Raw genomic sequence first — 19,393 nt, 5'->3', positions numbered from 1 at the left:
CATTTAAATAAACGGAGTCTTATACTTTCTATGTTACTTTAAAATTGGGTAAAAAAACTGGGAAAAAATGTGGCATCTTAACAGAATAAGATTCTGGGTTCAGGAAAATTGTGGGATGTCCCCAGTCCTCATATAATGATATTCCATAATACCCTGGTTAGAACAAATGCTTACTCTCGGAATTCTTGTTGAGTGACAGTCTGGTAGTCATCTTGAATTTCTGTAGAATAATACTTTTTCTCAAGCCTCTCTTTCCATTTTTTCATCTGCTCTGCACTTTGAATCTCCTGTAAAGTTAGAGGAAAAGCATATACTGCAACCTTTATATTTTTCTCTATTTTAGGCCTATGCACATAAGCATCACAGGGTTGAGAATCTTTAGCATTACTCTCTAGGGCTGTGATTTTTGAGCCGCTCTGGCTTTTTGCTCTGCCTGATTTTGAGGTGTATGCATAAGCAGAGTCACTAAGAGAACTTGGTGTTAAAACTGTTTAGCAGGTTAGGGGTTTTTTAAATTATGAATATTGGCTTATTCCCGTTTCACTTCCTGGTGAAATATGCATCCTTTAAAAAACCCATATCAACCATCACTTTTCTATGAAGCTTTCCTTGACATTCATAGATAAATGATACATTTCCTCATGGAGCAGCAATTAGGTGGGGGCATTTGCACAAGTTCCTAGGTTCTAGTCACTCCACCTCTTCCCTATAGGTGGTAGCTGCTTCTTAGAGTTGTTTGTGGATTAATTTGGCATTCCACAGTGGTTCTTGGAGTCCTCTCATGCTCAGAAATGAATTCTGTGATGTAACCCACCTTTTTGAACTACCTAACATGTTTCTGTTTTTTGGACTGGACCCTAACTGATGACTGGTTGGTAACTGAGAAGGTCCAAAGAAACAGACCCTTGTAGATAGTGTATCTCCACCAAGGGACACAGTTAACTTGAATTTGAGATCACCACCTGGTTATTTGGGATTCCTTAGGTTACTGAAGAGCAGGCAAAGAAGTGACGGAGGTGAGTCATTCAAGTTACCAAGGAGAAATTGGTGTTGCTACAAAATGGGCAGAGAGGGCTATGTTATGGAAGCCAGGGAATTCTTTGAGCAGTGCCTCTTAATGCTTCCATGTCTAAAAATAAACTCGTTTATTTTAAACATTGAGTTCTTAAGGAATTGTCATTCGAGCTGAAAAGATCTTAATGTTGTCCAGAGATGGCCACAGTTATTCTTGGTACTTTGCTTCTCCCCTTCTGGGGAAAAAATAAGAGTGCTTTCATTTGTATATAGGATAGTTCCATCTTATTAGATGGAAACTAGAAATATTGTCATTTTATGGAAGGTCACATGTGTACTAAATTGCCGAAGGGGTGAATTGGGCTGACCATTTATCTAATATCTCTCAACTGAAAATTTGCCTTCTTACACTCTTTCGCTCTTTTATACGCTTTGATGCTGGTTCTCAGGCTTTGCAAACTTCATTCCCCAGACTCACTTGCTACCAGATTTATTAGGTTTTGCCTTACTGGATGATGGCAGGGAGAAGGTTCTTGTTTTCTTTCTACCAGCATTGCTTCTGCAAGTGATCGTTATCTCCAGCAGTGTTTGGCTCCAGGCTGCAGTGGTCCAGCTTCTTTTGGCGTCCCCAGAAACAGATTCATCACACTCCCTAAGAAGTATCAGGAGCAGCAGAGGTGGGAGGGAGGTGACCCCAGAGGTCTGAGCAATAGCTCCAGGCCCCTTCTTAAGTGTCTTAGGTTCTGATAAACCCATTTTTTGTAACTTTAGCCCTGGGAGTGGTACTATCCTAACAGTTATTATTTATGAGTTGCTTCAGTGTTTTTACTGTTTCTATCTTCCAGTACCTGTGTAATCAATTCTCTGTAATTTTCTCTGAAATACATAGTATCATTTCCATTTTCCTGACTAGGTCCTCACTCATACATGTAGTATGTCATTTGGTCAAGTGTATTTTTGTTTTTAAGGAATGTTTTCAATTTTTCCTTATCTTGGTTTTAAATGTTTTAGAATTAATCTGTGGGCATTTTCTATTTTGTTGCTATTATAGATTCTTTTATTATAATATTTAATGAACTGGTTGATGTTTGCATATATGACATGATGACTGTATTTATGTAAATTATTTTTTCCTACTACTTAATCTTTTTGTCATAATTTTTCAGTTCATTGTATACCTGAAAAAGAGAATCATATCTCAAATAGAGATAGTTTTTACTTTTTCCTTTTCAATTCTTATACTCCTTGCATATTTCTCCTGCTTAATTCTTTTGACTGATCCTTTTAATATATCTTTGTCTTGTCTTTGACATGTCCAGTTTTTCCCTGTTAGGTAAGGTGCTAGCTTTGGGGTGAGGTAAATTTGTTTTTATCATGTCAAGTTAGAGTTTGTTGATTCCTGTTTTGTTTTCCCCCTCAAAATTGATGTTGAATCTTACCAAATATCCAGCATCTATGGAAAATAATAATGTAATTTTCCTTTTTTGATTTATAAATAGAATTATGTTAATTAGTTGATTATATAGTTTTAAATCATTTTTACATTCTTAGAATAAACTATATTCTGAGTCATATTGTATTCTGTTGGATTCTGTTTTCTAATACTTTATCTAGGATTTTTGCTTTATAATACGTGTGGTATTTTCTTTTTCTGTTTTGTTTGTTTTTTGAGGAATACAACCTTTACCAGTTCTTAGAATCACTATATATTTGCTTTATAAAAATAATTTGGAAGTTTTCAGTTTTCTCTTTGCTCTGGAACGATTCAAATAGCTTGAAATTATTTATTCCTTAAAAATTTGGTAAAATTCCCTTGTGAAACCATCTGGGCCTGAGTTACTTTAGAAGTAGTTCTTTGATGACTTTATTTCTTCCATAGAGTGGATTTAAAAGTCTCTTTTGGGCTCAGTTTTGATAAATATTATTTTCAATTTATTGAGGTTTTCTCTATGGCCCAAAATATCTGTTTTCTTGAGTGGATTTTTGAAAAACCAGGTATATCTTCTGAGAGTATGCAGGTTAGTACGTAACTGTACGATCACTTTATTCATTACATATGTATTTTTAAATCCTTTCATTTTTTTTTTCTTGATCTGTTCTCTACTTTTAGTGCATTCTTAAATGTTTTCCATTTTCTTAAGTCTAGTAGTTTTGATGGATTTGATGCCATATTATTTGGTGCATAGATAATCATGACTATTGAAGTTGACCTTAGCCTTATAAAGTGCCCTTTGTCTCATTTAGAACTTTTGGTTTAGAATTCTACCTTGATTTACATTAAGTTGTATCTGCTGATAATTTTGCTTGCCTTTTTACCGTGGCTCATACTTTTATACTTAACTTTTCTAAGTCACTTTGTTTTAGGTATATATTTTAGGCTATAACATAGAATTAGGTGTTACTCTGTGATTCAGTCTGAAAACATTTTCTTTTAAAGTAAATTAAGCTTATTTGTCTTTACTGATATAGCAGATATATCTGGTCACAGTTATATGGTTTTAAGGTATATTTAAAGTCTTACCATGTGATATATCTTCAGTTTTGGTACTGCTTCCTTTTAGGAATGTATGTATTTTTGTTTTTGTGGCCATGTATCTTCATACATCCTAGGTCATCCCTTTCTTGTTTTGGTTCCCTCCACAAGAACCAAAGAAGTTCAACAAAAATTGGGTTGTAATTTCTTCCTCTTCATTTCTTTCCTCTCTACTCCCCAAGTATATTTAATCATATTACCATATTTTGTTTTATCTAAGAGATGGAGTCTGTTGTAAAACCCGTTACACCATTCTGTGTACTATTTAGGAAAAATATTGCTACCAGCTAAAATATGGCATGTTATCAATTATAAGGTACATTTTAATTTCAGAGATATTAAAATATGGAAAATGTGTTTTAAAATTAATAAAAATATCTTATTTATTACTATACTCTTAAATACATAAAGCTTCTTTTTGGTTGTTAACTCTAAATGATAATTCTTCAGCATTTTAGCCATTACATATGAAATAAGTAGCTTTTTTTCTATGTTGTATCTTCTCCCTTTTTCTAAATATATCAATCATCTCTTGTTTGGCTGAAGATGATCTTCACGTAGAATCCTCAGGAATACAGTGGTATTCCCCAAGTTTTTACATTTCAAAACTGTTTGAGCCTTTCTACTTGAAGCACAGCTTTGCTGGATATAAAAAGCCTTGGCTTACATTTTCTTTCCTTGCATATATTGTAGGTGTTTTGTTGATTTATGGTGCTGAATGATGTGCTAATCTAATTTTCTTAGATTTCTAAGTAAATGTAAGTTTTACTTGGACAAGTCTCATGTTCATTTAGGTAATTTTTCCCAGGTACACAGTAGATGTCTTTTAAAAGTTTATATTGTCTTTTATTTCAGAAATGGCTTATTGAATTACAGCTTTGTTTTTTAAAAGAATCTCAAACTTACAGAAAAGTTTTAAGAAAAACACAAATACTTTTTATCCTTTGAAGTATTTAACATTGCCAACATGAATGCCTCATTGTCTCTGAATACTTCAGTGTGTATTTTCCTCATATAAGGACATTCTCCTTTATATGCAGAGTATAGTCATCAGAATCAGAAAATTAATAGTGATGGATAATTACCATCTAAATCCCCAGTTCCCCATTCAAATTCACCAGTTGTTCCAATGATGCCTGTTACAGTAAAAGGATCCAGTCCATGATTATGCACTGTATTTACCTAGTTTTTAATCTCAGTCTGGTGTAGATCCTCAGCTTTACCTTGACTTTCATGACCTTGATGCTTCTGAAGAATATAGGCCAGTATTTTGTACAAATGTCCCTCAGTTTCTTTTGTGTAGTGTTTTGTCATATTGTGCACCTCTGATGAAAACTTTGCAGAAGAGATTGTGTGTGCTCTCGGTGTTCTATCAGATGACATGTGATTTTAGTTTAGTTCTGGTACTGTTAGTGGTGCTGATTCCAGACTTCTCTACCCTAATGTTATTCCTTTTCTTTTGGTAGTAAGTGTTTTGTGGAGAGGTATGGAAATGTACTATTCTTCCTCAGACTTTTATTCATGTAAATATTTAGATCAGTGTGGACTCATGGAATCCTCTTTTATTCCATTTTAAATTAAAATTTTAAATTAAAATTCATTACAGTGCTTAAGTAGTCCCAGACTTGGCCAGTGGGAGCCCCATTAATGCTGACTTTTTGTGTCCTTTTATGAAATCTCCATCATTCTATGTGGAATATATAGTATGAAGCACCTATACTTTCCAGTCCTGGAATTAACTGTGCTTCCAAGGAGTACTGGTTCCTTTTGGAGGAGAATGGTATTTGGAAACCCAATGTCTGGACACTTGTGTCATTGCTACTAGGATGTCACTCTAGCTTCTCAATGTACAGAACTAGAAGATACATTCACACACAGACACACACTTCTGCATTTCTAATCCAATACAGCGTTCATTTTAACCTTCAACCTTTCCGTTTATGCAATTCCATTGTCTGATAATGAGAACCCTTACTCTAGCAGTATTACTTGTTTGCTTATTCTGATCTCTCAATCTTGCTGTTCTCTTTCTCAGTATATTGGAGAGTGGGAAGCTTCCAGAAGTAGAGCAGTGTTCTATTTTTTCACTTGGGTGGTAGTGGTATGTGAAGATTTGCTTAATAATTATTTAGTAAACATATGTGTTTAGTCATTTGTTGAATATATATGTTATGACTTCGAAATACAGGAAAAATCATTAAAGTGATTCATCACATTAATGATTATAAGAGAATGATTACATAATTATCTCAATAGAATATACTCATTAAACTGTGTGCTAATCCCACAGTGAAGCGTACAGCTATAGGATGAGGGTATCTGGCAAAGAGCACCAGTAGGAGAGAAGGAATATTTGGAATCCAAACAATTTGTCCTAAATAAAAAAGGATCTAGATCCTGGGAAAAATCTGGAGGTAGCAACTACTGCTCTGAAGAAGGGAAATCATTCAATTCTTAATAAGAACTTTTTCTAATAAAGCTATCACTTCTTTATGAGAAAATTAAAGTCTTACTTTTTCATCAAAACCTTCTCTTCTGGCTTTTTCAGCCAAATCTTTGTTTTCCATACTGAGAATATGAAATAAAAAACAGAGGCATATGATAGTAAAAAGGAAAATGACAGTATAAAATACTACCAGGTCTATATTAAGGATGAATTACATTTCTGTTCTTTCTGATAACACTAGTTATCTAGACAATGTTGTCATTAATAAGTTCTCTAGAGTATCATATCTCTAGCTGTAAAAACATGTTTATATTATGTCCCACTTCCAGAGAACTGTATTTGGGAAGCATTTTGACACCAAAATAATGCAATAAATATATTCTTAAATATTTTGTGTAAAAATCTCTTTACTTCAGTAGCTAAAAACATGTATTAGTGTGCATGTACTAAAATAATTTCTTAGTTTTTAAGAGGAAAATTACTTTCCTATTAAAGCTGTTAAATCCTGTTACTATCTGTTAAAGCTTTCTCTGAGTGGCATGGCGTGCCTTTTGTTAATTTTAAATTGTTTAGAGTTTCATGACACTCAGAAATTATGACGTGCTACTGGGTGTCTTGACAACTTATTTAGAATCAGCACATCAAATGGTTGTTGTTTTATAATCAAAACCTTACTCTCATTGTAAGTTTCTAATATAGAGCTTTAAAATGCTAAGTTAAAAATTGAAGAAAAGTGATCTTACCGTTCCTTGTCTTCATCTGTTTCAGGTTTTTTTAGTTTGAGTTTTTCGAGAGCATTGTTGTAACTCTGGGCATAATTTAAAATAGTTTAAAAGTTCATAAGAAATATATTCTGTATTTTTAATTTTTGACTAAGGTAAAGGAAAGAGGGAATGCTTGCCTTTAGGGGCTTGCTGCCCTAAGAAATGTAGAGGCAAATACCATGGTTATCCTTCTTTCACCTTGTCACTACTTACAGTTTCTGCCTCTGGTGAAAAAGTTGGCATCACACTTGAATTTTGGGGAAAATCTTTTAATAATATTATTGTTTATTGCATTGATGATATTAATACTTTAGTGCACATAACCAACATCATAATCAAGAGATAAAAGATAAAAACCCCACAGTTAAGCTCACTGAAATGAAGTGAAGTGAAAGTCACTCAGTCATGTTTGACTCTTTGCCACCCCATGGACTATAGTCCATGGAATTCTCTAGGCCAGAATACTGGAGTGGGTAGCCTTTCCCTTTTCCAGGGGATCTTCCCTACCCAGGGATCGAACCCAGGTCTTCCACATTGCAGGCGGATTCTTTACCAGCTGAGCCACATGGGAATCTCATTGGGGAACATAATAGATTACTTTCACAGATAAGTTCTTGGACAGAGTTCTTCAGCCCCCCCAACCCCACAGCTAATAGGACTTTTTCTATGTGAAGTGCTATGGTTAGAGCTGAGGATATGCAGAGATAGACAGAATGGTATACACATGACTCTGCTACAATTCATAATACATGTTGAGAGGACAAGGAAGATTCCTCTCTGACAGGGAGAATAGAATGTCAGTGAGAGAGCAGAGGGAATATTCCTGCAGAGTCAGGGAATGACATGAGCAGCGGCCCAGAGGACACAATGAGAGCAAGCATGTGCTCAAAATATTAGCTGGCGCATGCAGTGCTGTAAGTGGAAGCATAGAAGGTAAAAATTGTATACTTAAATGATAATGAATAAAGATACATTGACACTTTGAGACTAGAGAAGGCTCTTGAATGTTTGAATAAAGAATTTGGACTTAATTTTGACAAGCCCAGGGAAACTTTGAAGAATTTTGAGCAAAGAAGTGACATGATCCAAACTGGGTTGGCAAGGAAAGAGGCTAGAACAGATAAGAAGATACTACCATACAGAAAATAGTGCTTTGCATTTAGTGCTCAATAACTTTTTGATATACTGAACTCTGAAATACTTCTTGGTCACATTTTGAAAGCCAGAGAACATTTCTCCTGGTAGTGAAACAGTACAAATATGAGTTACATTAGACCAAAGCAAAAACCCAAAACCTCTCCCTGCACTACCACTTGGGGTATAAACCAGACAAGACTGGCCTCAGAATTCTGATTAGGAGAAGAATTTGACATACATACCTTTTTAATCATTTTACCAAGTTGAAAATCTGGCCTTCTGCCTATTGAGTAGTCAGCTTTCACTTCAGAGTAAGTATCATTAATTATTGCCAAGAACATGTTCTGGGGAGAAATAGTCAAATGAAGTATTTCAGTAAAAATTTAGTTTAAAAGTTAATGGCTTTGACAAGTGCTGGGATTTGTAAAATTAGATTTAAATTTTAAAAGTAACTTATGTGCTCAGTAAGAGAGAAATGGCTATGCAGACTATATATAAAAAAATGTAGTGGAATGGGAAATATTTAGTGTGTGGATATGGGCAAGTATGTGTATGATAAATGGGAAAAGCAGAATGTAAAATAGTGCATATAAACTGGTTAATATATAGAAATTTATTAATGTTAGATAGCAGAAGAAAACTTACAATAATATGTGTTCACGGGTTTTTGTTTTTTTTTTGTTTTTTTTTTTTTTCAATTCTGTTGAGTTGTTTAAACGCACAATTTTACTAGGGCTCTTAAAACTACCAGTGTCCAGATTAACACAAACAGAATTGTGGCTAGAGTATTCTTAATCTCAAGCCCACCTCTCCACATTTCACTGTGGCCCAGATCTGTTGCTTTGAGGACTCCTGCCCACCATCAGAGTATAACTGCTGTGCATGACCAAAAACAAAAAATATTTTCATGGAGGACAGTAGCAGTGCTTTGAGTAGAAAAGCAAGTTCCTTGATTAGGAAGGCCAAATAGGTTTGTCCTGAGCACATGTGAGAGACTCATAAATTCTGGGGACTCATAAAAATGACAAAGGTGTGAGCTTTCAGCCATAGGGCCAAAAGCTGTTGTGATGGGCAGAATGTGAATGACCTGATTCATACTTACTGGTGTGAAATATCCCAGACTGGAGAGACCTGGGATATTCAAGTTATATGTGTAAAAGATTTAGCAACTCTTGGCACACAGTAAACACTCAGATGGTAACTATTAGGGTCACATCCTCCATTGGACAACTTAAAATCACTTAGACTTGCTGGATTACTAGAAATCTACATCATTCTTAATAAATGTTAAGTGTTCTGACAACTAAGCAGTGATACTGTAATTTCTTCTCAATTAGTAATTATATTTTTTATTTTGAAAAATATAAGCAAAAAAAGGGACTATATTTGATCTTTCTTACCAGCAGGACAAAGAACACGAAAAAGACGAAAGTGATGAAGTAAATGGGTCCCAAGATACGATTGGCTTGCTGAATGCCAGCAAAATTAAAATCTCCAAGAACAATACGAAATTGCGTGAATCTTTTATGGGGATAAAGAAAAGCATTAGAAAATGTTATATCTCTTCATACATACATGACAACTAATGGTTACTAATGTGTCTAGGAAAAATACCTAACTGCATATGGTATGTGCTTTCTGGCTTTAGTTTTGTTAGCATAAAACCGGATGTAGAGAATTCCCCTGAAGGCAAGACTTAATGGCTGAACAGATAGTTTAGGAAATGATGGGCTTCAATTTATTTAACCAGTGTGAACCCAGTGTTCATCTCCAAGATTTGAACCTTGAGATTCCTGCTTACCAGCTTGTCTTGACAGTTATCTCCTTAGTAGCCATTCCGGTGCCCTTATAAAACTTAGGATACTTAGACCTTTCCAAAAAGTGACTTTCAACTTGGACATAGACCCGAGAACCCTACAACTTCTTTTATCAATGATATGCTTAATTTCTGCTTCTCTACTGAAGTAATAAGGATGCCAACAATTTATCACTTGTCAAGCCTCAAGCAAGTGCTGGTAATGATCCTCAAACATGAGTCTGAGTTTTGTTTTTATTTTCTCCAATAAATATAAAAACTTGGCTTTGATGTGAAATAGCATTGAAAATATAAAGCTTCATTTTATTAATTTTATAGATGGAAAAATTAAGAAATTAAGCTTTGAATGAGCATAGTAGTAGGAGAGGTAGAATTAGGATTTCATAACCTGAAGTCTTATTTTCTCATCATTGGTTTGCAGTGGTATTGCCAGACATACCAGAGATACATTAAAAATTATAAAAATGTAATATATGTATTAATATATATATATTTTAAGGGGAAACCTGGAAAGGAGTTTTTACTACTATGTAGACACTTCACTATCGTTTTTCCAGTAGTTATGTACAGATGTGAGAGTTGGACCATAAAGGCCAAAGGATTGATGCTTTCCAATTGTGGTAATGGAGAAGACTCTATACAGTCCCTTGGATTGCAAGGAGATCAAACCAGTCAATCCTAAAGGAAATCAACCCTGAATATTCATTGGAAGGACTGAAGCTGAAGCTCCAATACTTTGGCCACCTAATGTGAAGAGCCAACTCATTAGAAAAGACCCTGATGTTGGGAAAGATTGAAGGCAGGAGGAGAAGGGACGACAGGATGAGATATTTGGATGGCATCACTGACTCAGTGGACATGAGTTTGAGCAAACTCCAAGAGACAGTGAAAAACAGGGAAGCCTGAAGTGCTATAGTCCATGGGGTTCCAAAGAGTTGGACACAACTTAATGACTAAACAACAAGACACTTTGCATGATTAGTCAGTCAAAGGACTGAAAAAGAATGTTTCTTGTTTTTTAAGCCAAAACATTAAGGGAACCATAGGATCGTGGATAATAAAGGAAGAAAATGTATTCAAAGAAATCAGCTATTTGGAGTTCTAGGACTCAAGAGTTTTCCGGAATTTCATTCTTGGTACCTGCTGCTGCTGCTGCTGCTAAATCACTTCAGTCGTGTCCGACTCTGTGCGACCCCATAGACAGCAGCCCACCAGGCTCCCCGTCCCTGGGACCTGAGACCTGACTAAATCATATATAAAATATTTATCTAGTTTCTAATACTGGATTCAAATGCTTTTTACATAAGACAGAGAAATGCTGAATTAGGAGACCAAAGTTTCTCAGCAAATCAAACTTTTTTCTCTCTGGCATAGGAGAATATGAGGTTCTGTTTAAGTGTTTCTAATATGATTTTTTTATGCTTAGGTTGTATTTAAGAAATGATAAGTATTTGATACTTTTTCAAATGTCACTTTTTACACTATCCTGTTCTATAAAGATATTTTCTGACGTGTTTTATTTCTCTAAATACATTATTATTATTTGAAATCTTTGAGTCTGTTTCTGTTGTCTATTGTATCTGTTAGTTCTTACTTAGGATTTTTTCCTCCTTCTATACGAGGTTATCTTTGACCATGAGCAGAAAATTATACTTGAAGGACTTGGGATGAAGATACCATTCTCCAGAGAGATTTGTATATGTGTCTGCAGGTGTATATGGACATTCTAGCTTGGGGCTATCTTAAACCAAGTTCAAGATAATGAGGTTCCCTGGATACCTAGGTGATTAAACCCCTACTTCAAGTCACTGAGGGATTTATTTTTAACTTGAGGCTGTAGCACTTCAGAGCCCTGCTTTATGTATGGTGAGGTTATCAGGCACTGCTCTTCTCCCCCTACCCCGCTTTCCAACACAGACACAAAGGCTCTGGGTTTCTCTTCTGTCTCCTCCTTGAGAAGTAACTAGGAACCCAATTTCTTAACTGTTTCCTCTGGATCAGCAAAAATGCCTCCACGGAGATTTTGGGGAAGATGGAGTCAGGAGCACTAGGAATCTGTCTCACCACCTTGACAACAGTCTCACTGGCACAATCTGATATAACATTTGAAATGAACTCTAGAGTCTGTTGAAGGCTTGCAACAATTAGGAAAGGACTGTACAATTTGGGTGAATTTAAACTTTTAGTTTGACAGCAGCTACCCACCTCCTGGGCTTCCCAGGTGACTCAGTGGTAGAGAATCCATCTCCCAATGCAGGAGACTCTGGTTTGATCCCTGAGTTGGGAAGATAACCCTGGAGGAGGAATTGGCAACCCACTCCAGCATTCTTGCCAGGAAAATTTCATGGACAGAGGAGCCTGGTGGACTATAGTCCATGGGGTCGTAAAGAGTTGGACACGACAGTGAGTGAGTGAGCATGTGTGCATGTGCACACACACTTCCAATCCCTCAGCCCATGGAAGGTGGCCCTGTGTGTATTCCTGGAGCAGCTTGTGCATAGCTTGTGGGAGCCAGGGTGGGCAAGAAGGATTGGGTTGTCCAAACATCAGGCATCTGTGTTCTGATTGCTGCTGCTGATGACAGGCAGGTATCCTACTACATTGGTTGCAAGTCCCTCCCTCTCTGGCCGAAGCAGTGTCCTTGGGATTGAAAAGCCCAATGCCCTTTCCTCCATTTTTTCTTTCTTCCCTTTGGGAACCAGACATTAAAGACTAGGACACTAGAAAAACAAACAAACAAACAAACAAAAAACCCTGCATATGTGGAGGAAATTAGAAAATCACCATGCATACCCAAGAAATGGCACAGACTCAGACCTGAGAAGACCTTTAAGTTTACACCTCAGGCTGATCCTCAGCATGGAAACAGTTAACAATGAAAAACAACAACAGAAAACATAGCGGGCCCTGAGGAAGGGAAATTAGCTGATTTCTAAAATTATCACATTGTTACACTTAAATTTCTAGTTTTCAACAAAAAATGACAAGACATACTTAAAGAAAGGGGAGTGTGGCCTATTCAAAGGGAAAGAGTGAATCAACAGAAACTACCCCTGAGTAAGACCACATGGCAGATCTACTAGACCTAACCATTTTAAAGATGCTCAAAGAACTAAAAGAAGTTGGAGAAAGTCAAGAAAACTAAGTATGAACAAAATGGAAATATCAGGAAAAAGAAAACCTCAAACCAAAAACCAATTCTAGAGCTGCAAAGTACAATAACTGAAATGAAAATTCATTAGAGGAATTCAAAGGTAGATTTGCAGGCAGAAAAAAAAAATTAGTGAATTTGAAGATAGAGCCATTGAAATTACTGAGTTTGAGGAACAGAAAGAGAAGAGTTTACAGAAAAAGTGAACAGAGCCTTAAGGGACTTATGAGACATCATCAAGTGGACCAACATATGCATAAGCATATGAAAAGATGCTCAGTATTGCTAATCAGTAGAGAAATGCAAATACAAAATACAATGAGATACCATACCTCACACCCATTAGGATGGCTACTATCAAAACAAAATAATTTTTTATAAGGCTGTGGAAAAATTGAAACATCTATGCACTGTTAGAAGAAATGTAAAATGCAGTGTCTACTGTGGACAACAGTATAGCAGGTCTCAGAAAATTCAAAATAGAATTACCATATGATCCAACAATTCTACTTCTGGGTATATACCCAAAAGAATTCGAAGTAGGATCTCAAAGCGATTTGTACACCATGTTTTCACAGTAGCATTATTCAGGAGATTGAAAATATGGAAGCAGCTCAAGTGTCACTGACAGATTAATGGATAAGCAATATGTGGTGTGTGTGTAACACACAGTGGAGTACTATTCAGCCTCAAAAAGGAAGGAAATCGTGACATTCTACAACATTGTTGATGATACGCCAAGTGGAATAAGTCAGAAATGGACACATACTGTATGATTCTATGAGAATTACCTAAAGTAATCAAAATCAGAGACAAAAAGTACAATGATGGTTGCAGGGGCTTGAGTAGGGGGAGAAAGGGAGAATTCCTGTTTAATATAAGTTTCAGTTTTGCAAGAAAGATTTCTGGAGATGAATGATGGTGATGATTGAACAATACAAATGTACTTCACTCTTAGAAATGGTTTTAAAAGTGGTTAAGATGGTAAATTTTATAACAGCTTGAAATCTTTTAAAAAACCTTCAGGGACGAATAGCTTTGGATGCTGGAGCTACTTCTCTGGGTTCTTGCTTTCTGATTTTGGACACTCATAAATTGTGAAGAGATTGATTTGAATAGCCTTGCACATCATTACCAAAAGCAGAAGTTCCCTCATTAATCCATTCCAAACTTTTCTTTCTGCTTAATTTGTGTCTTATACCTTCTTTCCTCCCATTATCCAGGGTGAGACACATTTCCAAGATTCTGTAGATTATTACATTCATATTTAATGTCCAATATTAATTAGTTTTATTACTTACACTTAAGATCCTAGGAAGGGACCAAGAAGTTGTTGAAACTGCAAACATTGACTCAGGGTAAACTAATTAGACTTCTCATTTGTAGTTGGAAGGGACCTCTGGAAATGATTTAGTTCAGCCCATTCATTTACAGATAAATTAAGATCTAGAAAAATTAAATAGCTAGTGGCAGAGGTAGAAAGTAGAATTCTATCCTCTTGTTTAGTAAAGGATTATTTCAGAAAAAATGTTATTTCAAACAGTGGTACTTCAGTTATTTACATGTGGATAATGAAATTTTTCCGACTAAGTCAGTTTAGTTGCTCAGACATGTCTGACTCTTTGTGATCCCATGGTCTGCACTAAAATTTACCCCCAACTGAGTAAAAGGACCATGGACATATTTGAGGAATTCTGAACTGAAGAAAGTAGTACAGTTTTTCTCAGAGCCATATGTTACCATGGACTACAAATTTCCAAGAGTGATGCAAAATTTCCTAAACTTTCTTAAATATGAAACTATTTCCCCCAGATAATCTTAGTCTAGATTGTACAGAACACATTTTTGAGACCTGATATTTTAGACCAGCAGACCCCAAAGTATTTGGCAACTGGGACGAGTTTCGTGGAAGACAATTCTTCCATGGACTGCAGAAGCAGGGATGGCTTCAAGATGATTTAAGCACATGACATTTATTGTACACTTTGTTTCTATTATTAATTACATCAGCGCCACCTCAGATCATCAGGCTTTAGATCCAGGAGGTTGAGGAACCCTGTTTTAGACAAGCATATATATATATATATATATATATATATATAAATACAACTTGTTTTACCTACTCAAAAGTGGAAGTCTATTTATTAAAATTACTCACTTTTAAAGAAGAGCCTGAATACTTTTCTAGGCACTCTGCCTAATCAGTTCTTTATCTGCTAGTTGCTTTATGTGTATAAAGCTATTTTTAAAATTCAGCTTTGCCAGATGAGCAAAGGACAGTCAAGTCAATATCAATGAAAGGATTCTAAAGATACCCTTGAAAGAAAACACTTAGAATTTGTTTTGCCCAGAGAATAGATACTATGGAGACATGGAGCCAATATTTTTTAACTTAGATAAAATTTTCACTTCTAGAAAAGTAAAAAATTATTTTTCTAACTTGACCTAGTAACATGTGAAGAGTGGATAACACCATCAATTTGGATCTTTCAATGCCTAATTGCACTTTGAATATAACAGATATTTAGCCATCAGTGAAAATATCAAACCATTTAAAAATTTTTTAAAGCTTATTTCACTACTTACAGGCATTTTCATGATTTTTTGTTATAAACTGGAAAATATAATTAAGTTTATACTAAGAGCTTACATGGCATTTTGAAAAGTGGAAAAGTCGTCAACCTGTGATCCAAAAACAAGAAATCCTAACTGAGCGTAAGCAAAGAATATTATAAAAAACATGATAGCAAATCCTATTATGTCTTTGATACATCGTGACAAGGTTGATGACAGCTGAGACATTGTCTTATTAAAGCTTATGAATTTGAATATCTGAAAAAGAACAAAATTGATTGGAATAGAATACTAAAGATTATACTTAAAGTTAATTTCAGAAGAAATCTGCTTCAAATTAAAAGAGATGCTTAATAATAGTCAAGGATGTTTGAGGATTTGCCAGCAATCACCACAAAGCCAAACTACTTTAAAAATTACTGTATAGTTAAGAGTATCTTTTTGTTTTTTTTTCATAACTTTGTAGTTTGAGTTCTTATTATCTAGTGTAACAAAGTGAAGTCGCTCAGTCATGTCCAACTCTTTGCAACCCCATGGACTGTAGCTGCCAGGCTCTGCCATCCATGGGATTTTCCAGGCAAGAATACTGGAGTGGGTCACCATTTCCTTCTCCAGGGGATCTTCCCAACCCAGGGATTGAACCCGGGTCTCCCACCCTGCAGTCAGACTCTTTACCATCTGAGCCACCAGGGAAGGCCTTTATCTAATATAATAAAACATATCTAATCTGTTATGTCTGATAAAATAGAAATACCTTTATCCATGCAAAGAAGATGGTTATGGCAATTATATTATTGTAATAAATGTGCCAGTATGCAAGAAAATAGAAGTCTGAATATTTTTCAGTATCTCTTAACAGTTGTCCAAGCATGCGATATATTTGCATATTAGAGTATGAGCTGAAGAAAACAGTCAAAAAACATAACTAAATGGAAAAATAAGAAGAGTTAGTTATCATTTCTACCTCTAAATCTGTAGCCTATAAACAAATACATGAAAAACTTCATCAAAAGGTCAACCAAAAGGAAGGGATAAGACATAGGCTTTTATATAAATTAAAGTAAGCCTCAATTTATAGAAGTTTAAGGTAGCATAATTATAAAAGTAACAAAATATTGGCTATATGTATTGGCAAATCTATATGCCTTTTTGTTTCTTTAGGCATAAAACACAAATATATAAAATGATTATATAATTCTGACTAGGCTATAAGAGTTTTTGCTCCATGATACCTAAGAGTTTAATATTTTTCACTCTTAAGAAAAAATTTTTTTACAGTTCCAAAGAAATAACCCCCTTTAGGACTCTGTAACAACTCTTTTTAAAAATTTTATTGATTTTTTATTGAAGGATAATTGCTTTATAGACTTTTGTTGTTTTCTGTCAAACCTCAAAAAGAATCAGCCACAGGTATACATATCAGTTCAGTTCAGTCCCTCAGTCATGTCTGACTCTTTGCAACCCCATGGACTACAGCATGCCAGGCCTCCCTGCCCATCACCAGCTCTGAGAGTTTACTCAAACTAATGTACATCGAGTCAGTGATGCTATCCAACCATCTCATCCTCTGTCGTCCCCTTCTCCTCCCGCCTTCAATCTTTTTTTTTTTCATTTATTTTTATTAGTTGGAGGTTAATTACTTTACAGTATTGTAGTGGTTTTTGCCATACATTGACATGAAACAGCCATGGATTTACATGTGTTCCCCATCCTGATCCCCGTCCCACCTCCCTCTCCATCCCATCCCTCTGGGTCTTCCCAGCGCACCAGACCTGAGCACTTGTCTCATGTATCCAACCTGGGCTGGTGATCTGTTTCACCCTTGATAGTATACTTGTTTCAATGCTATTCTCTTAGAACATCCCACCCTTGCCTTCTCCCACAGAGTCCAAAAGTCTGTTCTGTACATCTGTGTCTCTTTTTCTGTCTTGCATATAGCGTTATCATTACCATCTTTCTAAATTCCATATATATGCGTTAGTATACTGTATTGGTCTTTATCTTTCTGGCTTACTTCACTTTGTATAATGGGCTCCAGTTTCATCCATCTCATTAGAACTGATTCAAATGAATTCTTTTTAATGGCTGAGTAATATTCCATGATGTATATGTACCACAGCTTCCTTATCCATTCGTCTGCTGATGGGCATCTAGGTTGCTTCCGCCTTCAATCTTTCCCAGCATCAGGGTCTTTTCCAGTGAGTCATTTCTTTGCTTCAGGTGGTCAAAGTATTGGAGCTTCAGCTTCAATATCAGTCCTTCCAATGAATATTCAGGACTGATTTCCTTTAGGATGGACTGGTTGGATCTCTGCAGTCCAAGGGACTCTCAAGAGTCATTTCCAACACCACAGTTCAAAAGCATCAATTCTACCCAGAGGGATGGGGTGGAGAGGGAGGTGGGAGGGGGGACCGGGATGGGGAATACATGTAAATCCATGGCTAATTCATTTCAATGTATGACAAAAACCACTGCAATGCTGTAAAGTAATTAGCCTCCAACTAATAAAAATAAATGGAAAAGAAAAAAAAAAAAAAAAACAAAAGCATCAATTCTTCGGTGATCAGCTTTCTTTACAGTCCAACTCTCACATCCATCCATGACTACTGGAAAAACTATAGCTCTGACTAGATGGACTTTTGTTGGCAAAGTAATGTCTGCTTTTTAATATGCTGTCTAGGTTGGTCATAACTTTTCTTCCAAGGAGGAAGCGTCTTTTAATTTAATGGCTGCAGTCACCATCTGCAGTGATTTTGGATCCTCCCCCAAAATAAAGTCTCTCACTCTTTCCATTGCTTCCCCATTTATTTGCTATGAAGTGATGGGACCAGATGCCATGATCTTAGTTTTCTGAATGTTGAATTTTAAGCCAACTTTTTCACTCTCCTCTTTCATCAAGAGGCTCTTTAGTTCTTCGTTTTCTGCAATAAGTATGATGCCATCTGCATATCTGAGGTTATTGATATTTCTCCCATCCAAGTACTAACCAGGCCCGACCCTGCTTAGCTTCCGAGATCAGACGAGATCGGGCGCGTTCAGGGTGGTATGGCCGTAGACTATTGATATTTCTCCTGGCAATCTTGATTCCAGCTTGTGCTTCATCCAGCCCAGCATTTCTCATGATGTACTCTACATATAAGTTAAATAAACAGGGTGACAATATGCAGCCTTGATGTACTCCTTTCCCAATTTGGAACTAGTCTTGTTCCATGTCCAGTTCTAACTGTTGCTACTTGACCTGCATATGGATTTCTCAGGAGGCAGGTCAGGTGGTCTGATATTCCCATCTCTTGAAGAATTTCCCACAGTTTGTTGTGATCCACACAGTAAAAGGCTTTGGCATAGTCAATAAAGCAGAAGTAAATGTTTTTCTGGAACTCTTTTGCTTTTTTGATGATCCAACAGATGTTGGCAATTTGATCTCTGGTTCCTCTGCCTTTTTTAAATCCAGGTTGAACATCTGGAAGTTCACAGTTCATGTATTGCTGCAGCCCGGCTTGGAGAGTTTTGAGCATTACTTTACTAGTGTGTGAGATGAGTGCAGTTGTGTGGTAGTTTGAGCATTCTTTGGCATTGCCTTTCTTTGAGATTGGAATGAAAACTGACCTTTTCCAGTCCTGTGGCCACTGCTGAGTTTTCCAAATTTGCTGGCATATTGAGTGCAGCACTTTCACAGCATCATCTTTCAGGATTTGAAATAGCTCAACTGGAATTCCATCACCTCCACTAGCTTTGTTCATAGTGATGCTTCCTAAGGCTCACTTGACTTTACATTCCAGGGTGTCTAGCTCTAGGTGAGTGACCAAACCATCGTGATTATCTGGGTCGTGAAAATCTTTTTTGTATAGTTCTTCTGTGTATTCTTACTACCTCTTCTTAATATCTTCTGCTTCTGTTAGGTCCGTACCATTTCTGTCCTTTATTGTGCCCATCTTTGCATGAAATGTTCCCTTCGAGG

At 36.1% G+C, this 19,393-nt stretch overlaps 1 protein-coding gene across 2 annotated transcripts in view; it reads right to left on the bottom strand.

The window, feature by feature from the left end:
* The window catches only part of PKD2L2 (polycystin 2 like 2, transient receptor potential cation channel), a 40,868-nt gene that overhangs the window by 3,554 nt on the left and 17,921 nt on the right, over positions 1–19,393 (bottom strand). For both annotated transcript variants that reach the window (XM_070465416.1, XM_070465417.1), the window contains exons 7-13: positions 16,190–16,360; positions 15,512–15,693; positions 9,295–9,415; positions 8,137–8,238; positions 6,737–6,801; positions 6,061–6,115; positions 175–287 (exon numbers count right to left, since the gene is read on the bottom strand). In XM_070465416.1, the coding sequence (XP_070321517.1) occupies positions 175–287; positions 6,061–6,115; positions 6,737–6,801; positions 8,137–8,238; positions 9,295–9,415; positions 15,512–15,693; positions 16,190–16,360 (809 nt within the window). The remainder of the gene's footprint in view (positions 1–174; positions 288–6,060; positions 6,116–6,736; positions 6,802–8,136; positions 8,239–9,294; positions 9,416–15,511; positions 15,694–16,189; positions 16,361–19,393) is intronic.

Source organism: Odocoileus virginianus, chromosome 3 (assembly GCF_023699985.2).
Source record: "Odocoileus virginianus isolate 20LAN1187 ecotype Illinois chromosome 3, Ovbor_1.2, whole genome shotgun sequence".
NCBI classification, from domain to species: Eukaryota; Metazoa; Chordata; class Mammalia; order Artiodactyla; family Cervidae; genus Odocoileus; species Odocoileus virginianus.
This window is presented reverse-complemented; position numbering and strand designations above follow the sequence as displayed.